Source organism: Cherax quadricarinatus, chromosome 37 (assembly GCF_038502225.1).
Source record: "Cherax quadricarinatus isolate ZL_2023a chromosome 37, ASM3850222v1, whole genome shotgun sequence".
NCBI classification, from domain to species: Eukaryota; Metazoa; Arthropoda; class Malacostraca; order Decapoda; family Parastacidae; genus Cherax; species Cherax quadricarinatus.
Window position 1 is genome coordinate 4,431,506 of NC_091328.1, and position 22,601 is coordinate 4,454,106.

Here is a 22,601-nt window from a genome sequence, read left to right on the forward strand (position 1 = left end):
ATTGGATGGTGACATCATTCGTTTACTCTTGATCATCGGCAAAGATTAAACATTTCCGCTACTATGAGCTCAATTTCAAAGTACTTTTCATCGTGAAACAAATCAAAATCATCTCTCTTTCTGTAATATATATTCCATTCTATCAAATGAGATCAAGAAAAGGAGAATACAACCATAAATACCATACGAAAATACACCTCAAATTCGGCGTTTCAAACCAAAAGCTCGGTCGGAGTTTTTTTCTCATTATGTACAGTGGACCCCCACATAACGATGGCATCACATAGCGATTAATCCGCATACCGCTTGCTTTAATCGCAAAAATTTTGCCGCGCATACCGCTTAAAAACCCGCTCACCGATTTTCGTTCGAGAAGCGTCCAATGTGCGCCCTCAGCCAGCCTCACATGTGCCGCCCGTGCCATTGTTTACCAGCCAGCCTCCGCGGTAACATCCAAGCATACAATCGGAATATTTCGTATTATTACAGTGTTTTCGGTGCTGTTTCTGGAAAATAAGTGACCATGGGTCCCAAGAAAGCTTCTAGTGCCAACCCTACACCAATAAGGGTGAGAATTCCAATAGAAATGAAGAAAGAGATCATTGATAAGTATGAAAGTGGAGTGCGTATTGCCGACCTGGTCAGGTTGTACAAGAAACCCCAATCAACCATCGCTACTATTGTGGGCACCAGAAAGGCAATCAAGGAAGCTGTTCTTGCCAAAGGTTTAACTGTGTTTTCGAAACAAAGATCGCAAGTGATGGAAGATGTTGAGAGACTCTTATTGGTGTGGATAAATGAAAAACAGCTAGCAGGAGATAGCGTCTCTCAAGCGATCATATGTGAAAAGGCTAGGAAGTTGCATCAGGATTTAATTAAAAAAATGCCTGCAACTAGTGATGATGTGAGTGAATTTAAGGCCAGCAAAGGTTGGTTTGAGAGATTTAAGAAGCGTAGTGGCATACATAGTGTGATAAGGCATGGTGAGGCTGCCAGTTCGGACCACAAAGCGGCTGAAAAATGTGTGCATGAATTCAAGGAGTACATAGACAGTGAAGGACTGAAACCTGAACAAGTGTTTAATTGTGATGAAACAGGCCTGTTTTGGAAGAAAATGCCAAGCAGGACCTACATTACTCAGGAGGAAAAGGCACTCCCAGGACATAAGCCTATGAAAGACAGGCTTACTTTGTTGATGTGTGCCAATGCTAGTGGTGATTGCAAAGTTAAGCCTTTATTAGTGTACCACTCTGAAACTCCCAGAGCGTTCAGGCAAAAGAATGTCCTCAAGGATAATTTGATAATTTGTGTGTGCTGTGGAGGGCAAACAGTAAGGCATGGGTCACTAGGGACTTTTTCTATAACTGGTTACACCATGCATTTGCCCCCAATGTGAAAGATTACCTAACTGAAAAGAAATTAGAACTCGAGTGCCTCCTGGTGTTAGACAATGCCCCTGGTCATCCTACAGACGTGGCAGAGCGACTTTATGGGGACATGAGCTTCATTAAGGTGAAGTTTTTGCCTCCTAATACCACTCCTCTCCTGCAGCCCATGGACCAGCAGGTTATTGCAAACTTCAAAAAACTGTACACAAAAGCTCTGTTTGAAAGGTGCTTTGTAGTGACCTCAGAAACTCAACTGACTCTAAGAGAGTTTTGGAGAGAGCACTTTAATATCCTCAATTGTGTAAACCTTATAGGTAAGGCTTGGGAGGGAGTGACTAAGAAGACCTTGAACTCTGCTTGGAAGAAACTGTGGCCAGAATGTGTAGACAAAAGGGATTTTGAAGGGTTTGAGGCTAACCCTGAGAGGATTATGCCAGTTGAGGAATCCATTGTAGCATTGGGAAAGTCCTTGGGGTTGGAGGTTAGTGGGGAGGATGTGGAAGAGTTGGTGGAGGAGGACAATGAAGAACTAACCACTGATGAGCTGATAGATCAACTTCAAGAGCAAGAGGCCAGACCTGAGGAAACTGGTTCAGAGGAGGGGAGAGAGAAATTGAAGAAGTTGCCTACTACAAAGATTAAGGAAATCTGTGCAAAGTGGCTTGAAGTGCAAACCTTCATGGATGAAAATCACCCTCACACAGCTATTGCAAGCCGTGTTGGCAACCTGTACACTGACAATGTTGTGAAACACTTTAGGGAAGTCATAAAGGAATGAGAGGTACAGGCCACTATGGACAGATATGTTGTGCGAAAGAAGTCCAGTGACTCTGAAGCTGGTCCTAGTGGCATTAAAAGAAGAAGGGAAGTAACCCCAGAAAAGGACTCGACACCAAGTCTTAATGGAAGGGGATTCCCCTTCTAAACACTAACACTCTCTCTCCCCTCCTCCCATCCCATCAATCATCACCAGATCTTCAATAAAAGTAAGTGTCATGTAAGTGTGCATGCCTTTTTCAGTTTGTGTGTATTAAAATTAACATTTCATGTGGCAAAAATTTTTTTTTTTCATACTTTTGGGTGTCTTGCATGGATTAATTTTATTTCCATTATTTCTTATGGGGAAAATTCATTCACATACCGATTATTTCGCATAACAATTACCCCTCTTGCACAGATTAAAATCGTTATGCGGGGGTCCACTGTACTGCGTGCTGCAGGATTTTTTTTTATACTACAAACACTGACCACACAGACCCATTCTCTCACATGTAGTTCTACCAGCTTTCTCCTGCTAGATTTGAAGCCACTAGAATTTTGGCATAATACTACAGCATCAACACTGGCTTGCAAGCCGAAGTACTATGGCACCGACAGTGAAAGCGTTAATTACTCGCCTGTTTAATTATTTCCCAAGGGTATTCCATGGTGCGGTCATGCTCTGCTGCTTTTGGAAGAATTTCTTCACGGGCAAACTTCCGCGCCAACTGTTGCATCTCCTTTTGTTCATCAGTCAAGTCTAGAGAAAAAAATCACAATTGTTTTAAAAAATTAAAAGGTACAACAGATATTACTGAATCGTACATGACTTCTACACAGCAAAAGTTTTGTTAAAAACCTCTGAACAATTTAATTACTACAATTAAAAACAACATTAAAGGCTTTTAACTGAGAAGTTACTATAACTTGCGAGCCAAGATCTAAGGAATACTATACAGGTGACTCTCATGTAATGAGCTTTCACAATGCATATTATCAATAAAACACTAATGATATATGTTCCATTATCATGCTGTATGATTAAAAATCAATACTGCAAGCCATGGCATGCCATGAGAATACTCCGTGGAATATAGCATGCCATCAGTAATCCTCACTGTAACAGGAAAGAAATCAATATAGTTACTGAATGTGTGAACTGAGCAGAGAACAAAGATTGTGCCTCACTTAATGATTTGTGAGCAAGTGATCAATACTGAAGAGAAAGGCATATTTTTCAAGATGCCATCTTAATGCCACATTGGCTAAAGAGAACTGCATGTTAATTCAAGGTAGCAAAGGACTGTTTGGGCTTGCTTCTGTATGCAATGCATTAGGCAATTTAAAGAGGAAGCCAATGGTTATTTATCATTCACAGAATCCCCAGGTTTTAAAAGGCAAAAATGAAATCCTTGGCCCATTATCTGAAGGTCGGTCAAGACAATATGGATGAATGAGGCTGTTTTGCAGGTAGTTCAAGCAGTACCATATTCATTCACTCAAGATGTACCTGTACAAAAAAAAAAAAAAAAAAAAAAAAAAAAAAAAAAAAAAAAAAAAATTAATTCCCACAAATCATGCAGTCTCTGGAGCCAAATATTATTGTTATGTTTTCTGGTAAAAATGCTATGTGATGCCAACAGGTTGTTGGAAACAACATAAAATTCAAACACTACAACATTTTGTTGAAAACATTTTGGTCCTGGAACTTGGTGACCAAGGTCTCAGGACCAATAAAATGTCCTAGTATTTGCATTCTGTAACATGCTTTTTCCACCAAATACAACATCTCTGAAATAAATCATACAACCACTGCATCAAGGAGTAATTAAGATGTTTAGAAACTGCTACCTGCACGGTGACGCGGAAACTTATTGCGGCAGTATATCTGAGATGTGGAAAGAAGCACTGGCCAGAGAAATAGAAAATATTGAACTTAAGCGTAGGGAATCATACAGGAGCCAAGAAACACCGGAAGAACTTAAAGCCTTAAATAAAATTAAAAAATATATATATTTCTTTTCTTATGCCAAATCTAGAGGAAAAAACCACATTCAGTATTGAGCCCCTGTTTTGACAAGATGGGACTTGCAGATAACAGCCAAGATATGAGAGAGATACTGAAGTCCCATTATGAGTCAGCGTTTAATGAGCCATTAATTAAACTACAGGTCAACAATCTAAATTAATTTTTTATGACCAAAACTCAAAATTTGGTTAATTCAAGAATATCTGATATAATCCTAACACCACCAGAGGACTTTGAAAAAGCCATAAACGACATTCCCATGCACTCTGCCGCAGGTCCAGACTCATGGAACTCCGTGTTCATCAAGAATGGCAAGAAACCACTTATGTGCAGTAACCAGTCCATGGAGAAGGAGCATGAACACAGGGGCCATCCCGGTCACTAAAAACAACAGAAATGCACTTACGATGATCTTTTGGTCCAACTTGGACCAGTTACAAAGTCACACTAATGGAAAAAGTGAGGAAGCCAGTATGTAGGAAGTGTTAGGTTCACCAACACCAATAATGCTCTTTTCTGTCATGTTAGAGATCAGTCATTCTATTGACTGGTCCTCTACTAAAACCGTCTACCCTACTTCTAGTTTTCACAGTCACTGTCTTGTTGAAGCTTCTCTTATTCACAACTTTCCTCATATGAATCTTAGTCCTGGCTTTGTCTCTGAAGATGCATTCCTTTCTCATTACAGTGTCAAATGCTCTAAACTTCATAACATGCATGACTTAACCTGATCCTTCCTCTCCTGCTCTTCTCCTCCTCCTCCTCCTCCTCCTCTTCCTCCTCCAGGCCCTTGATCTGTACTCCTTGGAATGCAGGCAAGAAAGATATGTGATAATACACACTTGGAAAATTCTAGAGGGACTAGTCCCAAAACTACATATGGAAATCACTCCCTACAAAAGCAAGCAAAAGACTCAGCGGGCAATGCAACATAAGAACATAAGAACATAAGAATGTAGGAACACTGCAGAAGGCCTACTGGCCCATACGAGGCAGGTCCTTATCAAAACGACATCTACCTAAAGCTACCCAAGAAATAACTCCCGTACCCCATGACACCAATCAAACCCAGCCCCTCCCACTCATATATTTGTCCAGTCCCCCCAATGAAAAGCAAGGGTGCCACGAGTACGCTAGGAGAAAACACAATAAGTGTCAGGGCCTCAAGACTGTTCAGCTACCTCCCAGCATACAATAGGGGGATTACCAACAGACCCCCGGTCGTCTTCAAGAAGGAACTTGACAGACACCGAAAATCAGTACCTGACCAGCCGCGCTATGGTTCATACATCAGTCTGTGTGTGGCCAGCAGTAACAACCTGGTTGATCAGGTCCTGATCCACCGAAAGGCCTGGTCATGAACCAGGCCACGGAAGCATTGATTCACGGAACATCCTCCAAGTATCCAGCAGTGGATGAAGAGTCAGTCAGTGGAGTGCCAGAGTTATGGTGCAAATTTAACACTTCAAATGCAATAACTGATGTAAAAGTTGCATGGAATATAGTCTCCCAATCAACAAGCAAAGCAGGTTGGGAACGAGCATGGCCTAGTGTGGTGAAAAATGTTGTTTACATAATCTTTATATTCAGAAGGACCACTTATCTGCGGGGGATAAGTTCCAAGACCTTCCACGGATACTGAAACCATGGATAGCAGCAAACCCCATATACACGTATGACCATTATATTACACAGTTTTATTTGGCACAATTTGGTTATAGCACTACTGAAGAATTGTGGCACAATTTTATACAACACTTTGTAAAATTAATTTAACATGGTTCAGTTTGCGGGAGGGGAAAAACTTTGGAGCGTTGCCCACAGGATACTTCTGGCTGTGGGTTAGACCACTGAGTCAATGGGGGAGACCTACCGCCATCCCCCGCCACCCTCCAACACCCTCTGCCACCCAGCCTTCGGTTCATACGTGTGTAGGACCATTCTCTGCTAGGAGCTAGCTGTGTTTATTTTTATGTTTGTGGATTAAGTTTAGATCTTTTAATTACCATATCTTGTACATGTATCTGCCAAGCAATCATGACACCCAGTAGGCATACCAGTGTTGCTGAAAGTGGCAAGAAAAGGTATAAGCATTTAAGTCTTAGAATTAATGAAGAAAATAGATATAGACAAGAAATAGCCTGTGGCCGTAATGAAGCGTAAACTTCATAAATTTCGTGCACATGAAAAGAATGAGGTAAATACGAGTTTGTGTGATGACTGACTGTCATACTGACATTTTTACTAACTGACTTACTGACTGACTGTATAACTGACTGACTTACTAACTTACTGACTGACTGACTTAAAGTTTGACTTTTTCACTGAAGAGGACCCGGAAACGGTGTCTAGAGCAGCTGATGCCTTACTGTCAGTTGTATAATGTACTGCAGGGTAAAACAGAACAGAAATCCATTACAGAATTTATGCACACTCCAGCACAACCATCGACTTCAGTACCAGAACCTCTATCATCCACCTCAGCCCAGTAGAGCCACAGCACAACTCTCCACAATCATCCACAAACACCAGCACCAACAATTTAAGGTAAGAAATACAATTATTTCTGTTGCATTTGTAATCTTAAGCAGTAAAAAACAAAATAATACATCACAACAATGAACTACAATTACATATTCACTTTTATTTTTGTAAGATGTGGAGACCTAAAAAAAATTGTTTGGCTTTTTTGGGGCTCCCAGAAATGTAACCTTATTTTTCCCATAAGTTTTTCAGTTTATCTAACACAGTTTTACCTAACACAGCATTTTCAGGAACGTAACTACCATGTAATTATAACAGTCTACTGTACATGTTTTTCGTTTACATACATATCTATGATAAAGTTTAATTTACAAATAACAATAAGACATTACCACATACACCGCCACTACTACTACAACTACTACTAAGATAAGATTTCGTTCGGATTTTTAACCCCGGAGGATTAGCCACCCAGGATAACCCAAGAAAGTCCTTGTCCACATCCTACTCCTCCTCATTCTACTACAACTATTACTCCTACTCCTCCACATCCTACTCATCCTGCTCCTCATCTTACTCCTACTCATTCTACTCCTACTCATCCTACTACTACTCATCCTACTCCAACTCCTCCTACTTCTCTTCCTCCTCCTCCTCGTCCTCCTCCTTTTCTTCCTCCATCTCCTTCTCTTCCTCCTCCTCCATCTCCTTCTCTTCCTCCATCTCCTCCTCCATCTCCTCCTCCTCCTCTTCCTCTTCCTCTTCCTCCTCCTCTTCTTCCTCCTCCTCTTCCTCTTCTTCCTCCTCCTCTTCCTCCTCCTCCTCCTCTTCCTCCTCCTCCTCCTCGTCCTCCTCCTCTTCCTCCTCTTCCTCCTCCTCTTCCTCCTCTCCCTCTTCCTCTTCCTCCTCTTCCTCTTCTTCCCCTTCTTCCTCTTCCTCTTCCTCCTCCTCCTCCTCTTCCTCCTCCTCCTCCTCTTCCTCCTCCTCCTCCTCTTCTTCCCCTTCTTCCTCCTCCTCTTCCTCCTCCTCCTCCTCTTCCTCCTCCTCCTCCTCTTCTTCCCCTTCTTCCTCCTCCTCTTCCTCCTCCTCCTCCTCTTCCTCCTCCTCCTCCTCTTCTTCCCCTTCTTCCTCTTCCTCTTTCTCCTCCTCCTCCTCTTCCTCCTCCTCCTCCTCTTCCTCCTCCTCCTCCTCATCTTCCCCTTCTTCCTCCACCTCTTCCTCCTCCTCCTCCTCTTCTTCCTCCTCCTCCTCCTTCTCCTCCTCCTCCTCCTCCTTCTCCAGCAGCAGCACCATTTTTGAGGCATTTTCTTAATGAGATTATCATGCAACTTCCTTGCCTTTTCACAAATTATAGACTGAGAAACACTATCTCCTGATAATTGATTTTTGTTTATCAATACCAATAACAGTCTCTCTATCTCTTCAATTATTTGCAGTCTCCGTTTTGAAAACATACTTGAACCTTTCACAACAACTTCCTTAATTGCCTGTCTGTTCGCCAAGATAGTACTGATGGTTGAATGTGATTTGTTCTATTGCCTTTTCAACTCAGACATACGCACTCCACTCTCGTATTTTTCAATGATCTCTTTTTTTATTTCCATTGTATTTCTCACCCTTATTACCACAGGCTTGGCACTAGAAGCTTTCTTGGGGCCCATGGTGGCTTATTTAGCGGTTACAAGCACTAAAAACACTGGAATAATCCAACATATATGGCAGGCACACGTGGAAACTGACCGCAACAACTTGTAAACAATGGCACACTGACTCTTGGAGTGGCTGGGCCCACTCAGGCCACACTCCGGGCGCATGGATACGTACCTGACCAACATCGTTGGTAGAGTTTTTTGCCGTTGGTAGAGACATCTTTTACGCCAAAAAACGCTGTTAGACGAATTTGCCATTACTTAATGCAGCCGTTAGTTGAGGGTCCACTGTATAAGAGTGAAAATGCTTGGGCTTAAAAAAGCCCTATCTAGTATGAGCAAGTGGACCTTCTGCAATGTTCCTCTATTATTGGACTCCTAATATTGTACTAACAAATGCAATGCATTAACCACTGTCTCTACCTCTTTCTCACAGCTGCTTTCACTTTTGCTTTTGAGTGACCTTAGTAACAGGGTAAGGCAGTGACTGTAACAAAGAAATAAAAAGGTGTATCCAATAAAATTCTTTTTAAATTCTCTAAATTACAATTGGATTTAATTCACCAATGAGTTATACATAAGGTGCAGTATAGTGCTTCTTTATCAACTAGTATGCGGCACTTCAAGGAAGATTTCAAATTCATTTGCTATTTTTTATAAGATTTGCAATCTATAATGTGAGAAATAAAAGAAGACTGCTATTCATCCTCCCTACCTCAGACATTGCTTTCATTTTTTTCACTCCAGTGTTAAAAACGGGGAAATGTAAAGCACACTGACCAAAACAGATGCCGCTCTTGACAGATGCCGCAGCCTTTGTCGCAGAGGGATATGGAACAGTACTCTGCAGTCGTGCACATGATCGTACTAGTGAGCCAGCTTGCAATAACTGCAAAAAAGGAAAACACAAAAGGCAAATAAAACTACAGTAAAGACATACCCCAACAGGTCAAAACAAGAAATTTAAGATACTGTATACAGTAGACCCTCGACTAACGCTATTAATCCGTTCCTGAGAGCTCATCGTTAGTCAAAATAATCATTAGTCAAGTTAATTTTTCCCATAAGAAATAATGGAAATCAAATTAATCCATGCAAGACACCCAAAAGTATTGAAAAAAAAAATTTTTAACACATGAAAAGTATGAAATGCTAAAGTAGGAGAAACTTTTAGAGAGGGTGTGGTAGGTAAGTTTGGGGTGCCAGGTGTAAATGATAATGGGAGCCCATTGATTGAACTTTGTATAGAAAGGGGTTTAGTTATAGGTAATACATATTTTAAGAAAAAGAGGATAAATAAGTATACACGATATGATGTAGGGCGAAATGACAGTAGTTTGTTGGATTATGTATTGGTAGATAAAAGACTGTTGAGTAGACTTCAGGATGTACATGTTTATAGAGGGGCCACAGATATATCAGATCACTTTCTAGTTGTAGCTACACTGAGAATAAAAGGTAGATGGGATACAAGGAGAATAGAAGCATCAGGGAAGAGAGAGGTGAAGGTTTATAAACTAAAAGAGGAGGCAGTTAGGGTAAGATATAAACAGCTATTGGAGGATAGATGGGCTAATGAGAGCATAGGCAATGGGGTCGAAGAGGAATGGGGTAGGTTTAAAAATGTAGTGTTAGTGTGTTCAGCAGAAGTTTGTGGTTACAGGAAAGTGGGTGCAGGAGGGAAGAGGAGCGATTGGTGGAATGATGATGTAAAGAGAGTAGTAAGGGAGAAAAAGTTAGCATATGAGAAGTTTTTACAAAGTAGAAGTGATGCAAGGAGGGAAGAGTATATGGAGAAAAAGAGAGAGGTTAAGAGAGTGGTGAAGCAATGTAAAAAGAGAGCAAATGAGAGAGTGGGTGAGATGTTATCAACAAATTTTGTTGAAAATAAGAAAAAGTTTTGGAGTGAGATTAACAAGTTAAGGAAGCCTAGAGAACAAATGGATTTGTCAGTTAAAAATAGGAGAGGAGAGTTATTAAATGGAGAGTTAGAGGTATTGGGAAGATGGAGGGAATATTTTGAGGAATTGTTAAATGTTGATGAAGATAGGGAAGCTGTGATTTCGTGTATAGGGCAAGGAGGAATAACATCTTGTAGGAGTGAGGAAGAGCCAGTTGTGAGTGTGGGGGAAGTTCGTGAGGCAGTAGGTAAAATGAAAGGGGGTAAGGCAGCCGGGATTGATGGGATAAAGATAGAAATGTTAAAAGCAGGTGGGGATATAGTTTTGGAGTGGTTGGTGCAATTATTTAATAAATGTATGGAAGAGGGTAAGGTACCTAGGGATTGGCAGAGAGCATGCATAGTTCCTTTGTATAAAGGCAAAGGGGATAAAAAAGAGTGCAAAAATTATAGGGGGATAAGTCTGTTGAGTGTACCTGGTAAAGTGTATGGTAGAGTTAAAATTGAAAGAATTAAGAGTAAGACGGAGAATAGGATAGCAGATGAACAAGGAGGCTTTAGGAAAGGTAGGGGGTGTGTGGACCAGGTGTTTACAGTGAAACATATAAGTGAACAGTATTTAGATAAGGCTAAAGAGGTCTTTGTGGCATTTATGGATTTGGAAAAGGCGTATGACAGGGTGGATAGGGGGGCAATGTGGCAGATGTTGCAAGTGTATGGTGTAGGAGGTAGGTTACTGAAAGCAGTGAAGAGTTTTTACGAGGATAGTGAGGCTCAAGTTAGAGTATGTAGAAAAGAGGGAAATTTTTTCCCAGTAAAAGTAGGCCTTAGACAAGGATGTGTGATGTCACCGTGGTTGTTTAATATATTTATAGATGGGGTTGTAAGAGAAGTAAATGCGAGGGTCTTGGCAAGAGGCGTGGAGTTAAAAGATAAAGAATCACACACAAAGTGGGAGTTGTCACAGCTGCTCTTTGCTGATGACACTGTGCTCTTGGGAGATTCTGAAGAGAAGCTGCAGAGATTGGTGGATGAATTTGGTAGGGTGTGCAAAAGAAGAAAATTAAAGGTGAATACAGGAAAGAGTAAGGTTATGAGGATAACAAAAAGATTAGGTGATGAAAGATTGAATATCAGATTGGAGGGAGAGAGTATGGAGGAGGTGAACGTATTCAGATATTTGGGAGTGGACGTGTCAGCGGATGGGTCTATGAAAGATGAGGTGAATCATAGAATTGATGAGGGAAAAAGAGTGAGTGGTGCACTTAGGAGTCTGTGGAGACAAAGAACTTTGTCCTTGGAGGCAAAGAGGGGAATGTATGAGAGTATAGTTTTACCAACGCTCTTATATGGGTGTGAAGCATGGGTGATGAATGTTGCAGCGAGGAGAAGGCTGGAGGCAGTGGAGATGTCATGTCTGAGGGCAATGTGTGGTGTGAATATAATGCAGAGAATTCGTAGTTTGGAAGTTAGGAGGAGGTGCGGGATTACCAAAACTGTTGTCCAGAGGGCTGAGGAAGGGTTGTTGAGGTGGTTCGGACATGTAGAGAGAATGGAGCGAAACAGAATAACTTCAAGAGTGTATCAGTCTGTAGTGGAAGGAAGGCGGGGTAGGGGTCGGCCTAGGAAGGGTTGGAGGGAGGGGGTAAAGGAGGTTTTGTGTGCGAGGGGCTTGGACTTCCAGCAGGCATGCGTGAGCGTGTTTGATAGGAGTGAATGGAGACAAATGGTTTTTAATACTTGACGTGCTGTTGGAGTGTGAGCAAAGTAACATTTATGAAGGGATTCAGGGAAACCGGCAGGCCGGACTTGAGTCCTGGAGATGGGAAGTACAGTGCCTGCACTCTGAAGGAGGGGTGTTAATGTTGCAGTTTAAAAACTGTAGTGTAAAGCACCCTTCTGGCAAGACAGTGATGGAGTGAATGATGGTGAAAGTTTTTCTTTTTCGGGCCACCCTGCCTTGGTGGGAATCGGCCAGTGTGATAATAAAAAAAAAAAAAAAAATGAAATATTAATTTTAATACACACAAACTGAAGAAGACTTGCACAGTTACATGACACTTACCTTTATTGAAGATCTGGTGATGACTGATGGGATGGGAAGAGGGGAGTGTGTTGATGGTCTTAGTGTTTAGAAGGGGAATCCCCTTCCATTAGGACTTGAGGTGGCAAGTCCTTTTTCGGGGCTACTTCCCTTCTTCTTTTAATGCCACTAGGACCAGCTTGAGAGTCACTGGACCTCTGTCGCACAACATATCTGCCCATAGAGGCCTGTACCTCCCGTTCCTTTATGACATTCCTAAAGTGTTTCACAACATTGTCAGTGTCACCATTAAACACTTGTTCAGGTTTCAGTCCTACACTGTCTATGTACTCCTTGAATTCCTGCACATATTTTTCAGCTGCTTTTTGGTCCAAACTGGCAGCCTCACCATGCCTTATCACACTATGTATGCCACTACGATTCTTAAATCTCTCAAACCAATCTTTTCTGGCCTTAAATTCACTCACATCACCACTAGTTGTTGGCATTTTTCTAATTAAATCGTCAAGCAACTTCCTAGCCTTTTCACATATGATCGCTTGAGAGATGCTATCTCCTGCTATCTGTTTTTCGTTTATCCATACCAATAACAGTCTCTCAACATCTTCTATCACTTGCGATCTCAGTTTCGAAAACATAGTTGCACCTTTGGCAAGAACAGCTTCCTTGATTGCCGTTTTCTTGGCCACAATAGTAGCGATGGTTGATTGGGGTTTTGTGTACAGCCTGGCCAGCTCGAAGACATGCACTCCACTTTCATACTTAGCAATGATCTCTTTCTTCATATCCATAGTAATTCTCACCCTTTTTGCTGTAGGGTTGGCACTAGAAGCTTTCTTGGGGCCCATGGTGACTTATTTTGCAGGTGCAATCACTAAAAAGGCTGTGATAATATGAAATGTTCCGATTGTATGCTTGGAAGCGACTGCGGTGGCTGGCTGGCTTGTAAACACTGGCCAGAAGTGGACGCGTCTCAGACGGAACGAATAGTGTTGGTGGAGTTTTTTAGCGCTAATCGAGGCAAAATTTTTGCGATAAAATGTATCGCTAGTCAGATTTATCGTTAATCGATGCCATCGCTGGTCGAGGGTCCACTGTACTTAACCACTCCCGCACAATAGTACTTTTGTGGAAACAACTACCCAGAGTATAATAGTCTGAAACATACATAAAAAAAATTTTAAGTTCAGTATAATACAACTACACATTTACTCAAGGTACATTAGAAGAAGTTTCACTTAGGATGATATGTTAAGAAACACAGTACAGCCTCTCCTCACTTAGTGACATATTCATTTACCAACTACTCAGATTTACAACGGGCTCTCTGACCAGTATGCATACCTAAATAATGTATATTAGAAATGACTGCCTCTATCCTGTTTATTACAATATACAGTACACTACTGTATAAACATTTAAAAATATACTAAAAATGTTATAGATGGTTGACACAAACACACTATCATTATGTAGTATGCTCCTTGCTCAGCGACGAGTTCGTTTACCGACATGGTTTTAGGAACGGAACTCCATCATAACTCTGCTCTCCATAGCAGTAACAATAGCTCTTTCTGAATAATAATAACAATAATAATAATAATAATTTTATTTTCAGGAAAAGTGTTAAAAAATAAAATAAACAGTATTTTACACACAGGACTTACTGGAGGCCAAGTGTATAAAGAGAGAGCACTATTATGTTCAAGAGGAAATACTAAACCTGTAGGTGTCCTTCATCAACTGAGGAATGGGAAGTACATAATCAGGTTTGATCCAAGGATGGGAAGGGTAGCTTCAATTCTCTGGATCAAGAGCTCTTCACTAACATCAAAGAGCCCCCTTGAAATGTAAGGACAGAACAAGTAGTTTACATAATGCTAAGGTATTAATCTGGCCATTGCCCTCTGTGCCTTTGTGAAAGTTAGTGAGAAAATCAAGCAAGGTCTTGCCTTTACAATAGCAAGAAGAGTTTTGTGTTGAAAAGATAGAGGAGAAGTAACTAACTTCATTTAGGCACAGGTACACATAAGTATAATTATCATACATTTCTAAATTACCTAGGATAACCCAGACAAGTAAGAAAAAGTGACTTATTTCCACTGGGGTACTTTGTTATGTAGGGACCTGGACATTCAACAGGCTTGTGTGAGCATGTTAGATATGAATGAGTGGAGGTAAGTGCTTTTTATGATTTGATGTGCTGTTGGAGTGTATTACATAACGTACACATGTGTATAACAACGTACATATGGATGTGTATAACAACGTACATATAGATGTGTATAACAACGTACATATGGATGTGTATTACATAACGTACACATAGATGTGTATAACAACGTACATATGGATGTGTATTACATAACGTACATATAGATGTGTATAACAACGTACATATGGATGTGTATTACATAACGTACACATAATGTGTATAATAACGTACATATGGATGTGTATTACATAATGTACACATAATGTGTATAACAACGTACATATGGATGTGTATTACATAACGTACACATAATGTGTATAACGTACATATGGATGTGTATTACATAACGTACACAATGTGTATAACAACGTACATATAGATGTGTATAACAACGTACATATAGATGTGTATAACAACGTACATATAGATGTGTATAACAACGTACATATAGATGTGTATAACAACGTACATATAGATGTGTATAACAACGTACACATAGATGTGTATAACAACGTACATATGAATGTGTATTACATAACGTACACATGTACCGTTATATAATGTATATTACATAACGGTACATATGTAACGATGGTACAAAACCAAAATAAATGGTAATCTACATAGGCAGAGGTTTAAACCAAAATAAACATCAACGGGTAAATATTTACCCAAGAAAATAAACCCGGCTTTCACAAAAAAATTATATAAGAGAAAGTCGCTGATCACGTACGTCATACAACTCCTGGGAGACAACTCAGGTCTGATCCGAGGCGGCTCCAGGTTCTTGGAACAAGAGCCTTACACCAACATGGAAGTACACAGCCTGGAGGGTGTAGGGAAAATAACGAGGAATTACCTGACGTAGAGAAGCCATGGCGCAGCTGCCTTCCTTAGAGTTGTTATGGGTTGTAAGGACCACTGACGGCTCACACAGTAAATAAGCAAGTAAGCAAGCAAGCAAGTAAGCAAGCAAATAAGCAGGTTAAGATAAGCTTTCGTTCGGATTTCTAACCCCGGAGGGTTAGCCACCCAGGATAACCCAGGAAAGTCAGTGCGTCATCGAGGGCTGTCTGTTTTATTTCCATTGGGGTCCTCAATTTTGTCCCCCAGGATGCCACCCACACCAGTCGATTAACACCCAGGTATCTATTTGATGTTAGGCGAACAGGACAAGAGGTGTAAGGAAACGCGTCGAAATGTTTTCACCCCACCGGGAATCGAACCCGGACCCTCCGAGTGTGAAGCGAGAGCTTTGCCTGCCAGGTCACGGGGCCGGCAAGCAAGCAATCAAGTAAGCAAGCAAGCAAGTTTATTCAGGTACAGGTACACATAAATACAGTTACATAAATTATCATACATAGCAGCATATGTGTAGATAACCTAGGATAACCTCAAAAAAATCAGTGACTTAATTACATTGGGGGTCCTTATAATTACTTATTATTTAAACCTTAAAAGTTAAAATAGGTAAGTAACTTTACTATGTGAAAAGCAGTTTCAATAAAAGGATATATTAGTAATAAGGTAAACTGAGTTATTTACGTCAAGAAGAGAGGATCAGATCACAGTAATAGATACATGTATGTTAGCTGTACAAGAAAGCACTCCCCTCCCTTTCTGTAGCTACATTCATTAGGTACCTTTTGTCACTCTTCTTGAACTGGCTCATGCTATGACTGGCTTTGACATGTGCAAACAGTTTGTTCCACTCCTTTATTGTTGTACAATAAAATGTGTTTGAACCCTGGCCACTGACTGTGGGTACTACAAAGTTGTGTTCTCTCCCCCTAGTACTATGATTTCTTTGGTTCCCAACCTTGACAAACTTGTCAGCATGATATTCTGGACACTGTTCTAAGCAATTTCATAAACGTGATTAAACTTCAGTTGTTTTACTCTGTCTTCAACATTCAGCATATCCAGTTGTTGTATCCTGGCCTACATTATTCTCATGGACCCATGTCCAGGATGAATCTTACAATATTGTTCTGGGTGATTTGTAGTCTTTCAGTTTTGTTTGTTAAGGTAGAGTACCATGAGGTGTAAGGGTAATTTATATGACACTGTATAAGGGCTAGACACATGGTCCTGGGAGCCTCAGTAGGTAGACACTGTGCTTGTCTGTAGAGGAACTTTAGTCTGGAATTCGATTTCTTTACTACACTGTTCCCTAACAATTCTCCTGACATGCATGGGTCAAAGGGAATTCCTAGATATTTTAGTGAGGATACTGAAGTGACGGGTTCTTCATTACACTGGCCATTAAAATGATTTATTCTTTTCATTTTTTCATTTCAAAGAGTATGGCTTCCGTTTTCCCGAGGTGTAATGATAATTTGTTGTCTACTAACCATTTGCTGCAGGACTCTAGTTTTAGAGGCAATAATATAATCTTTATTGCTACTAAGACATGTACAACGTAACAAGCCAGCCATTGTTATATTGGGGAACACAGGGTAATTTAGCTACGAATTATAGGTGGGCCCTGAGCCCACAAGGTAATTTTGACCAAGATTGCTGAGTAACCATCCCTAGAATATTAAGCTAGAAGCTACTAATATTTCCGTGTACATAAATGTTAGTTAGGGAAACCCCAATGAGCACAAGGACCCCCAGAGTGTATGTTGGGATTACTAAATTATATTAACTGATAATAGGGGTGGTAACAACAACTATCACCATTCCTCTATATACGTGGCACCCAGGAGAGTATGTTGCATAAGTGTCTCAATCTTCAGCTTGTCGGTTTTCAAAACCATTTTTCACAAGAATTATGACAACATATAAAAAAAATATGAAGAATCAAAAGGAATAAATAATATAATGCTAGTAAAATTATAAATAATTACTGAAAAAACGGGGACTTGTCCCTCCTTGGTGGGACAGCCAGACAACCATTGCTAAATAGCAGTACAATGGGTTTGCAGGGACATCATTGACGTTCTTCTTCTTCGAGAGAGAGAAAGAGAGAGGGAGAGAGAGAGAGAGGGAGGGAGAGAGAGAGAGGGAGAGAGAGAGAGAGGGAGGGAGAGAGACAGAGGGAGAGAAAGAGAGAGGGAGGGAGAGAGAGAGAGGGAGAGAGAAGTCATTAGATTAGATTTTACCACCGAAGTAGCTAGTTTATTGTGCACTCCATATCCATCCTGTGGAAGGTAGCGTAAGAGCATATGGATATACAAAAGGCCTAGGAACTAGGCCCTAAAGGGATTAACAGATGCATCGTATCCTAGCAGATTCAGGGGATTTCTAGCTAGGGTAAACACACTCAGCATCAAGTCTGTTCTAGTTTGTGCATGGTTGAAACTAGGAATTCCCTGCTAATCAGTTAAATCTTTAAAGAAATGTACCCAGAGGGATGCTTGTAAGAACAGGACAAATGAGTCTCGTGTTATAATATAATTATTGAGTTTATTGTGAACCAAATGAATGTATGGAGTGTCAGTCAAGCTTTAATAATTCAATGACTGAATGAAAGATATTCTAAACTATTAAATATATGCACTGATAAATATATGCACTCATGAATATATGCACTCATATATATATATATGCACTCATAAATATATGCACTCATAAATAGGATCAAACTTAGCAATAACTCTGTCATTACTCAGAGGATACACACATAGTATATACACACACAGGATATATTCTCCTTAGAAAAGCAAAAGGCTCAGCAGGAGATGCAACATCTCCCCAATGAAAAGCAGGGGCATCATGAGTACACTAAGAGACAACAAAATAAGTGTCAGGGGCCCAAGACTGTTCAACTGCCTCCCAGCATGCATTATGGGGGATTACCAACAGACCACTAGTTGTCTACAAGAAAGCTCTGGACAGGTACCTAAAGTCAGTACCTGACCAGTGGGCTGTGGTTCGTACGTCAGTTTATGTGCGGCCACCAGTAACAGCCTGGTTGATCAGGTCCTAATGCACCATGAGGACTGGTCATAGACTGGGTCGCGGGGGCGCTGACCCCTGAAACACCCACCAGGTATACAGAGAGGTGTGCAGTATTTATATATATATATATATACGTATATATATATATATATATATATATATATATATATATATATATATATATATATATATATATATATATATATATATATATATATAGATATATATATATTCAATAAGATCACAGTAAACAGGTGATTTTAAATTATGCAAAACAACCACTGTGAAAGAGTAGTGAAATTCCAAGCGCTTTCGTGACTACTCACATTGTCAAGGAACTATGAAAGTAATACATCAAAGGAAGGCAATAAAAGGGCTTAGACTACACCTCACAGTCAACCCCCACAACAAAGAAACACCTGACGCGAGACAATACCGGACTCATAAGAATAAAGGAACACTGCAGTAGGTCCGCTGGTCCAACTAGACAGGTCCTCACGACAACCCACCAACAAATCATTCTACCCAAGAAATAAGGTTTATTATTTATCCAATGTATTATTAAACTCTAACCAAATTTTATTAATTATAAATGAATCTAATTTATACAAACCTAAGGAAATATTCATATTATTTTCAAAATTGCTTTTTATGAAACAAGATTCAATTATATTCCTGTCGACCATGGACTTGCTTGATTCAACTTTCTCAACTTTTTGAAAATCAATTGGATGGCTAAAATCTCTCACATGAATAAATAGAGCATTGGAATCTTGTCCAGTTCTAATGCTATATTTATGTTGTTTTAATCTTAGTTCGAGACTTTTACCAGTTTGACCGTAATAAACTTTATCGCAAATTTTACAAGGAATCTTATAGACACATCCATCAGCATTTTGGGGGGAATCCTTTATCAAAAGTTGTTTTTACTGTATCAAGATTTTTGAATACAACTTTAATATTAAAAGTCTTAAGAAGAGAAGGCATATCAACCAAGTTTTCATGGTAAGGGAGAACCAACATATTTTTAGTTTACCTGGAGTTTACCTGGAGAGAGTTCCGGGGGTCAACGCCCCCGCGGCCCGGTCTGTGATCAGGCCTCCTGGTGGATCAGAGCCTGATCAACCAGGCTGTTGCTGCTGGCTGCACACAAACCAACGTACGATCCACAGCCCGGCTGGTCAGGAACCGACTTTAGGTGCTTGTCCAGTGCCAGCTTGAAGACTGCCAGGGGTCTGTTGGTAATCCCCCTTATGTATGCTGGGAGACAGTTGAACAGTCTCGGGCCCCTGACACTTATTGTATGGTCTCTTAACGTGCTAGTGACACCCCTGCTTTTCATTGGGGGGATGTTGCATCGTCTGCCAAGTCTTTTGCTTTCGTAGTGAGTGATTTTCGTGTGCAAGTTCGGTACTAGTCCCTCTAGGATTTTCCAGGTGTACATAATCATGTCTCTCTCCCGCCTGCGTTCCAGGGAATACAGTTTTAGGAACCTCAAGCGCTCCCAGTAATTGAGGTGTTTTATCTCCGTTATGCGCTCCATGAAGGTTCTCTGTACATTTTCTAGGTCAGCAATTTCACCTGCCTTGAAAAGTGCTGTTAGTGTGCAGCAATATTCCAGCCTGGATAGAACAAGTGACCTGAAGAGTGTCATCACGGGCTTGGCCTCTCTAGTTTTGAAGGTTCTCATTATCCATCCTGTCATTTTTCTAGCAGATGCGATTGATACAATGTTATGGTCCTTGAAGGTGAGATCCTCCGACATGATCACTCCCAGGTCTTTGACGTTGGTGTTTCGCTCTATTTTGTGGCCAGAATTTGTTTTGTACTCTGATGAAGATTTAATTTCCTCGTGTTTACCATATCTGAGTAATTGAAATTTCTCATCGTTGAATAAGGTTGGTTGTCCCTTTTTGGGTGGTAAAAAGTATTTCTAGCAATTTTAAAAGATTTATCAATTACATTTCTTGGGTATTTTAAATCATTACCTATTTCATAAATTTTGGATATTTCCTCATCTATGAACTCTGGACTACAAATTCGCAAAGCTCTCAAAAACATTGATGAGAAAACAGACAGTTTAAATTTATCTTGATGGGAAGAATAATAGTGGACATAGGAATAGTTATTTGTAGGTTTTCTCTAAATTTTAAATTTGAATTCATTATTACTCTTAATAATTAAAACATCTAGAAAAGGCAATGAGTTATTTTCCTCAAACTCAACAGTAAAGTTTATATATATATATATATATATATATATATATATATATATATATATATATATATATATATATATATATATATATATATATATATATATATATATATATATATACGCTCATCTTATATATTTGTGTATATATATATATATATATATATAGTATATTACTGTATATATATAGTTGGGTTAGGCTAAAATAAATTGCGTTTGTTATAATAAGGTTAGGTAAGTTTTCTAAGTTCCTTTTGGTGCAAAATTATATATTTATATATCAATATTAATGAAAAATATATATATATATATATATATATATATATATATATACTTATATATATATATATATATATATATATATATATATATATATATATATATATATATATATATATATATATATATATATATATATATATATATATATATATATATATATATATATATATATATATATATAAGGTGTTGCAGAGGCTCTCTCTTAAGGGATACCAACTCCCCACTCCATGGTCAGCCACCCAGGGTCTTCAGGGAAGAAATATTGGACACGGCTGTTACAACAACCTCTCAGACTGACGTAGTTCACAGTGAAGGGAGTGTTGTTTGAAGTGTCTAGTGTTGACAACCACTGCTGCTCTCCAACCTGATCTCCACTGCCAATTCTGCATCAATCCCAGAGAAAGTTATTTATTGATCGTTAACGTTATTTATTTTTATTATCATTATTGCTTGTTATTATATGTTATTGTTATTATTATTCTTACTTATATGTTATTATTATAAGTTTTTGTGTTTATTATTATTATTATTATTGTTGCTATTGTTATTATTAATAATAATTTACAACGTTTCATCCAGTTCTGGACCTGAATCAAACTGTGATTGGTTAATGGTTGACCACAGACCGTAACGCCATATGTTTTCCTGTTTTAATCGTTTGAGTTTATGTGTGTGTGTGTACTCACCTAGTTGTGGTTGCAGGGGTCGAGTCCCAGCTCCTGACCCCGCCTCTTCACTGATCGCTACTAGGTCCTCTCTCTGCTTCCTGAGCTTTGTCATACCTCGTCTCAAAGCTATGTATGGTTCCTGCCTCCACTACATCACTTGCTAGACTATTCCACTTCCTGACGACTCTATGGCTGAAGAAATACTTCCTAACATCCCTGTGACTCGTCTGAGTCTTCAACTTCCAATTGTAATCCCTTGTTTCTGTGTCTCCTCTCTGGAACATCCTGTCTCTGTCCACCTTATCTAGTCCATGCAGTATTTTCTATGTCGTTGTCCTCCAGTGTCGTCAGGCCGATTTCCCTCAACTTTCTTCGTAGGACATTCCCCTGAGCTCCGGAACTAGCCTTGTTGCAAACCTTTGTACTTTCTCTAATTTCTTGACGTACTTGACCAGGTGTGGGTTCCAAACAGGTGCTGCATACTCCAGTATGGGCCTGACGTACACAGTGTACAGTGTCTTGAGCGATTCCTTACTAAGGTATCGGAATGTTATTCTTAGGTTTGCCAGGCGCCCGTATGCTGCAGCAGTTATCTGGTTGATGCGTGCCTCCGGAGATGTGCTCGGTGTTATGGTCACTCCTAGATCTTTCTCCTTGAGTGAGGTTTCCAGTCTTTGTCCACCTAGCCTATACTCTGTCTGCGGTCTTCTTTGCCCCTCCTCAATCTTCATGACTTTGCATTTGGCAGGGTTGAATTCGAGAACAGTTGCTGGACCACGCTTCCAGTCTGTCCAGGTCTCTTTGTAGTCCTGCCTGATCCTCATCTGATTTAATTCTCCTCATTAACTTCACATCATCTGCGAACAGGGACACTTCTGAGTCTATCCCTTCCAACATGTCATTCACATATACCAAAAATAGCACTGGTCCTAGGACTGACCACTGTGGGACCCCGCTCTTCACAGGCGCCCACTGTGATACCTCATCGCGGGCCATGACGCGTTGTTTCCTCCCTGTCAGGTTGTGCAAGACAGGTATACAATACCGACAAGATGAAAGTTAT

The 22,601-nt window shown here is 40.0% G+C and overlaps 1 protein-coding gene across 1 annotated transcript in view; it reads right to left on the reverse strand.

Moving 5' to 3' along the window:
- Mcad (Medium-chain acyl-CoA dehydrogenase) overlaps positions 1-15,450 on the reverse strand; it is a 38,718-nt gene extending 23,268 nt beyond the window's left edge. Inside the window, exons 1-3 of the mRNA XM_070091800.1 lie at positions 15,328-15,450; positions 9,090-9,198; positions 2,786-2,907 (exon numbers count right to left, since the gene is read on the reverse strand). Coding sequence (XP_069947901.1) covers positions 2,786-2,907; positions 9,090-9,198; positions 15,328-15,345 — 249 coding nt within the window. The 5' untranslated portion in view covers positions 15,346-15,450. The remainder of the gene's footprint in view (positions 1-2,785; positions 2,908-9,089; positions 9,199-15,327) is intronic.
- Between the last annotated feature and the right edge of the window lie 7,151 nt (positions 15,451-22,601).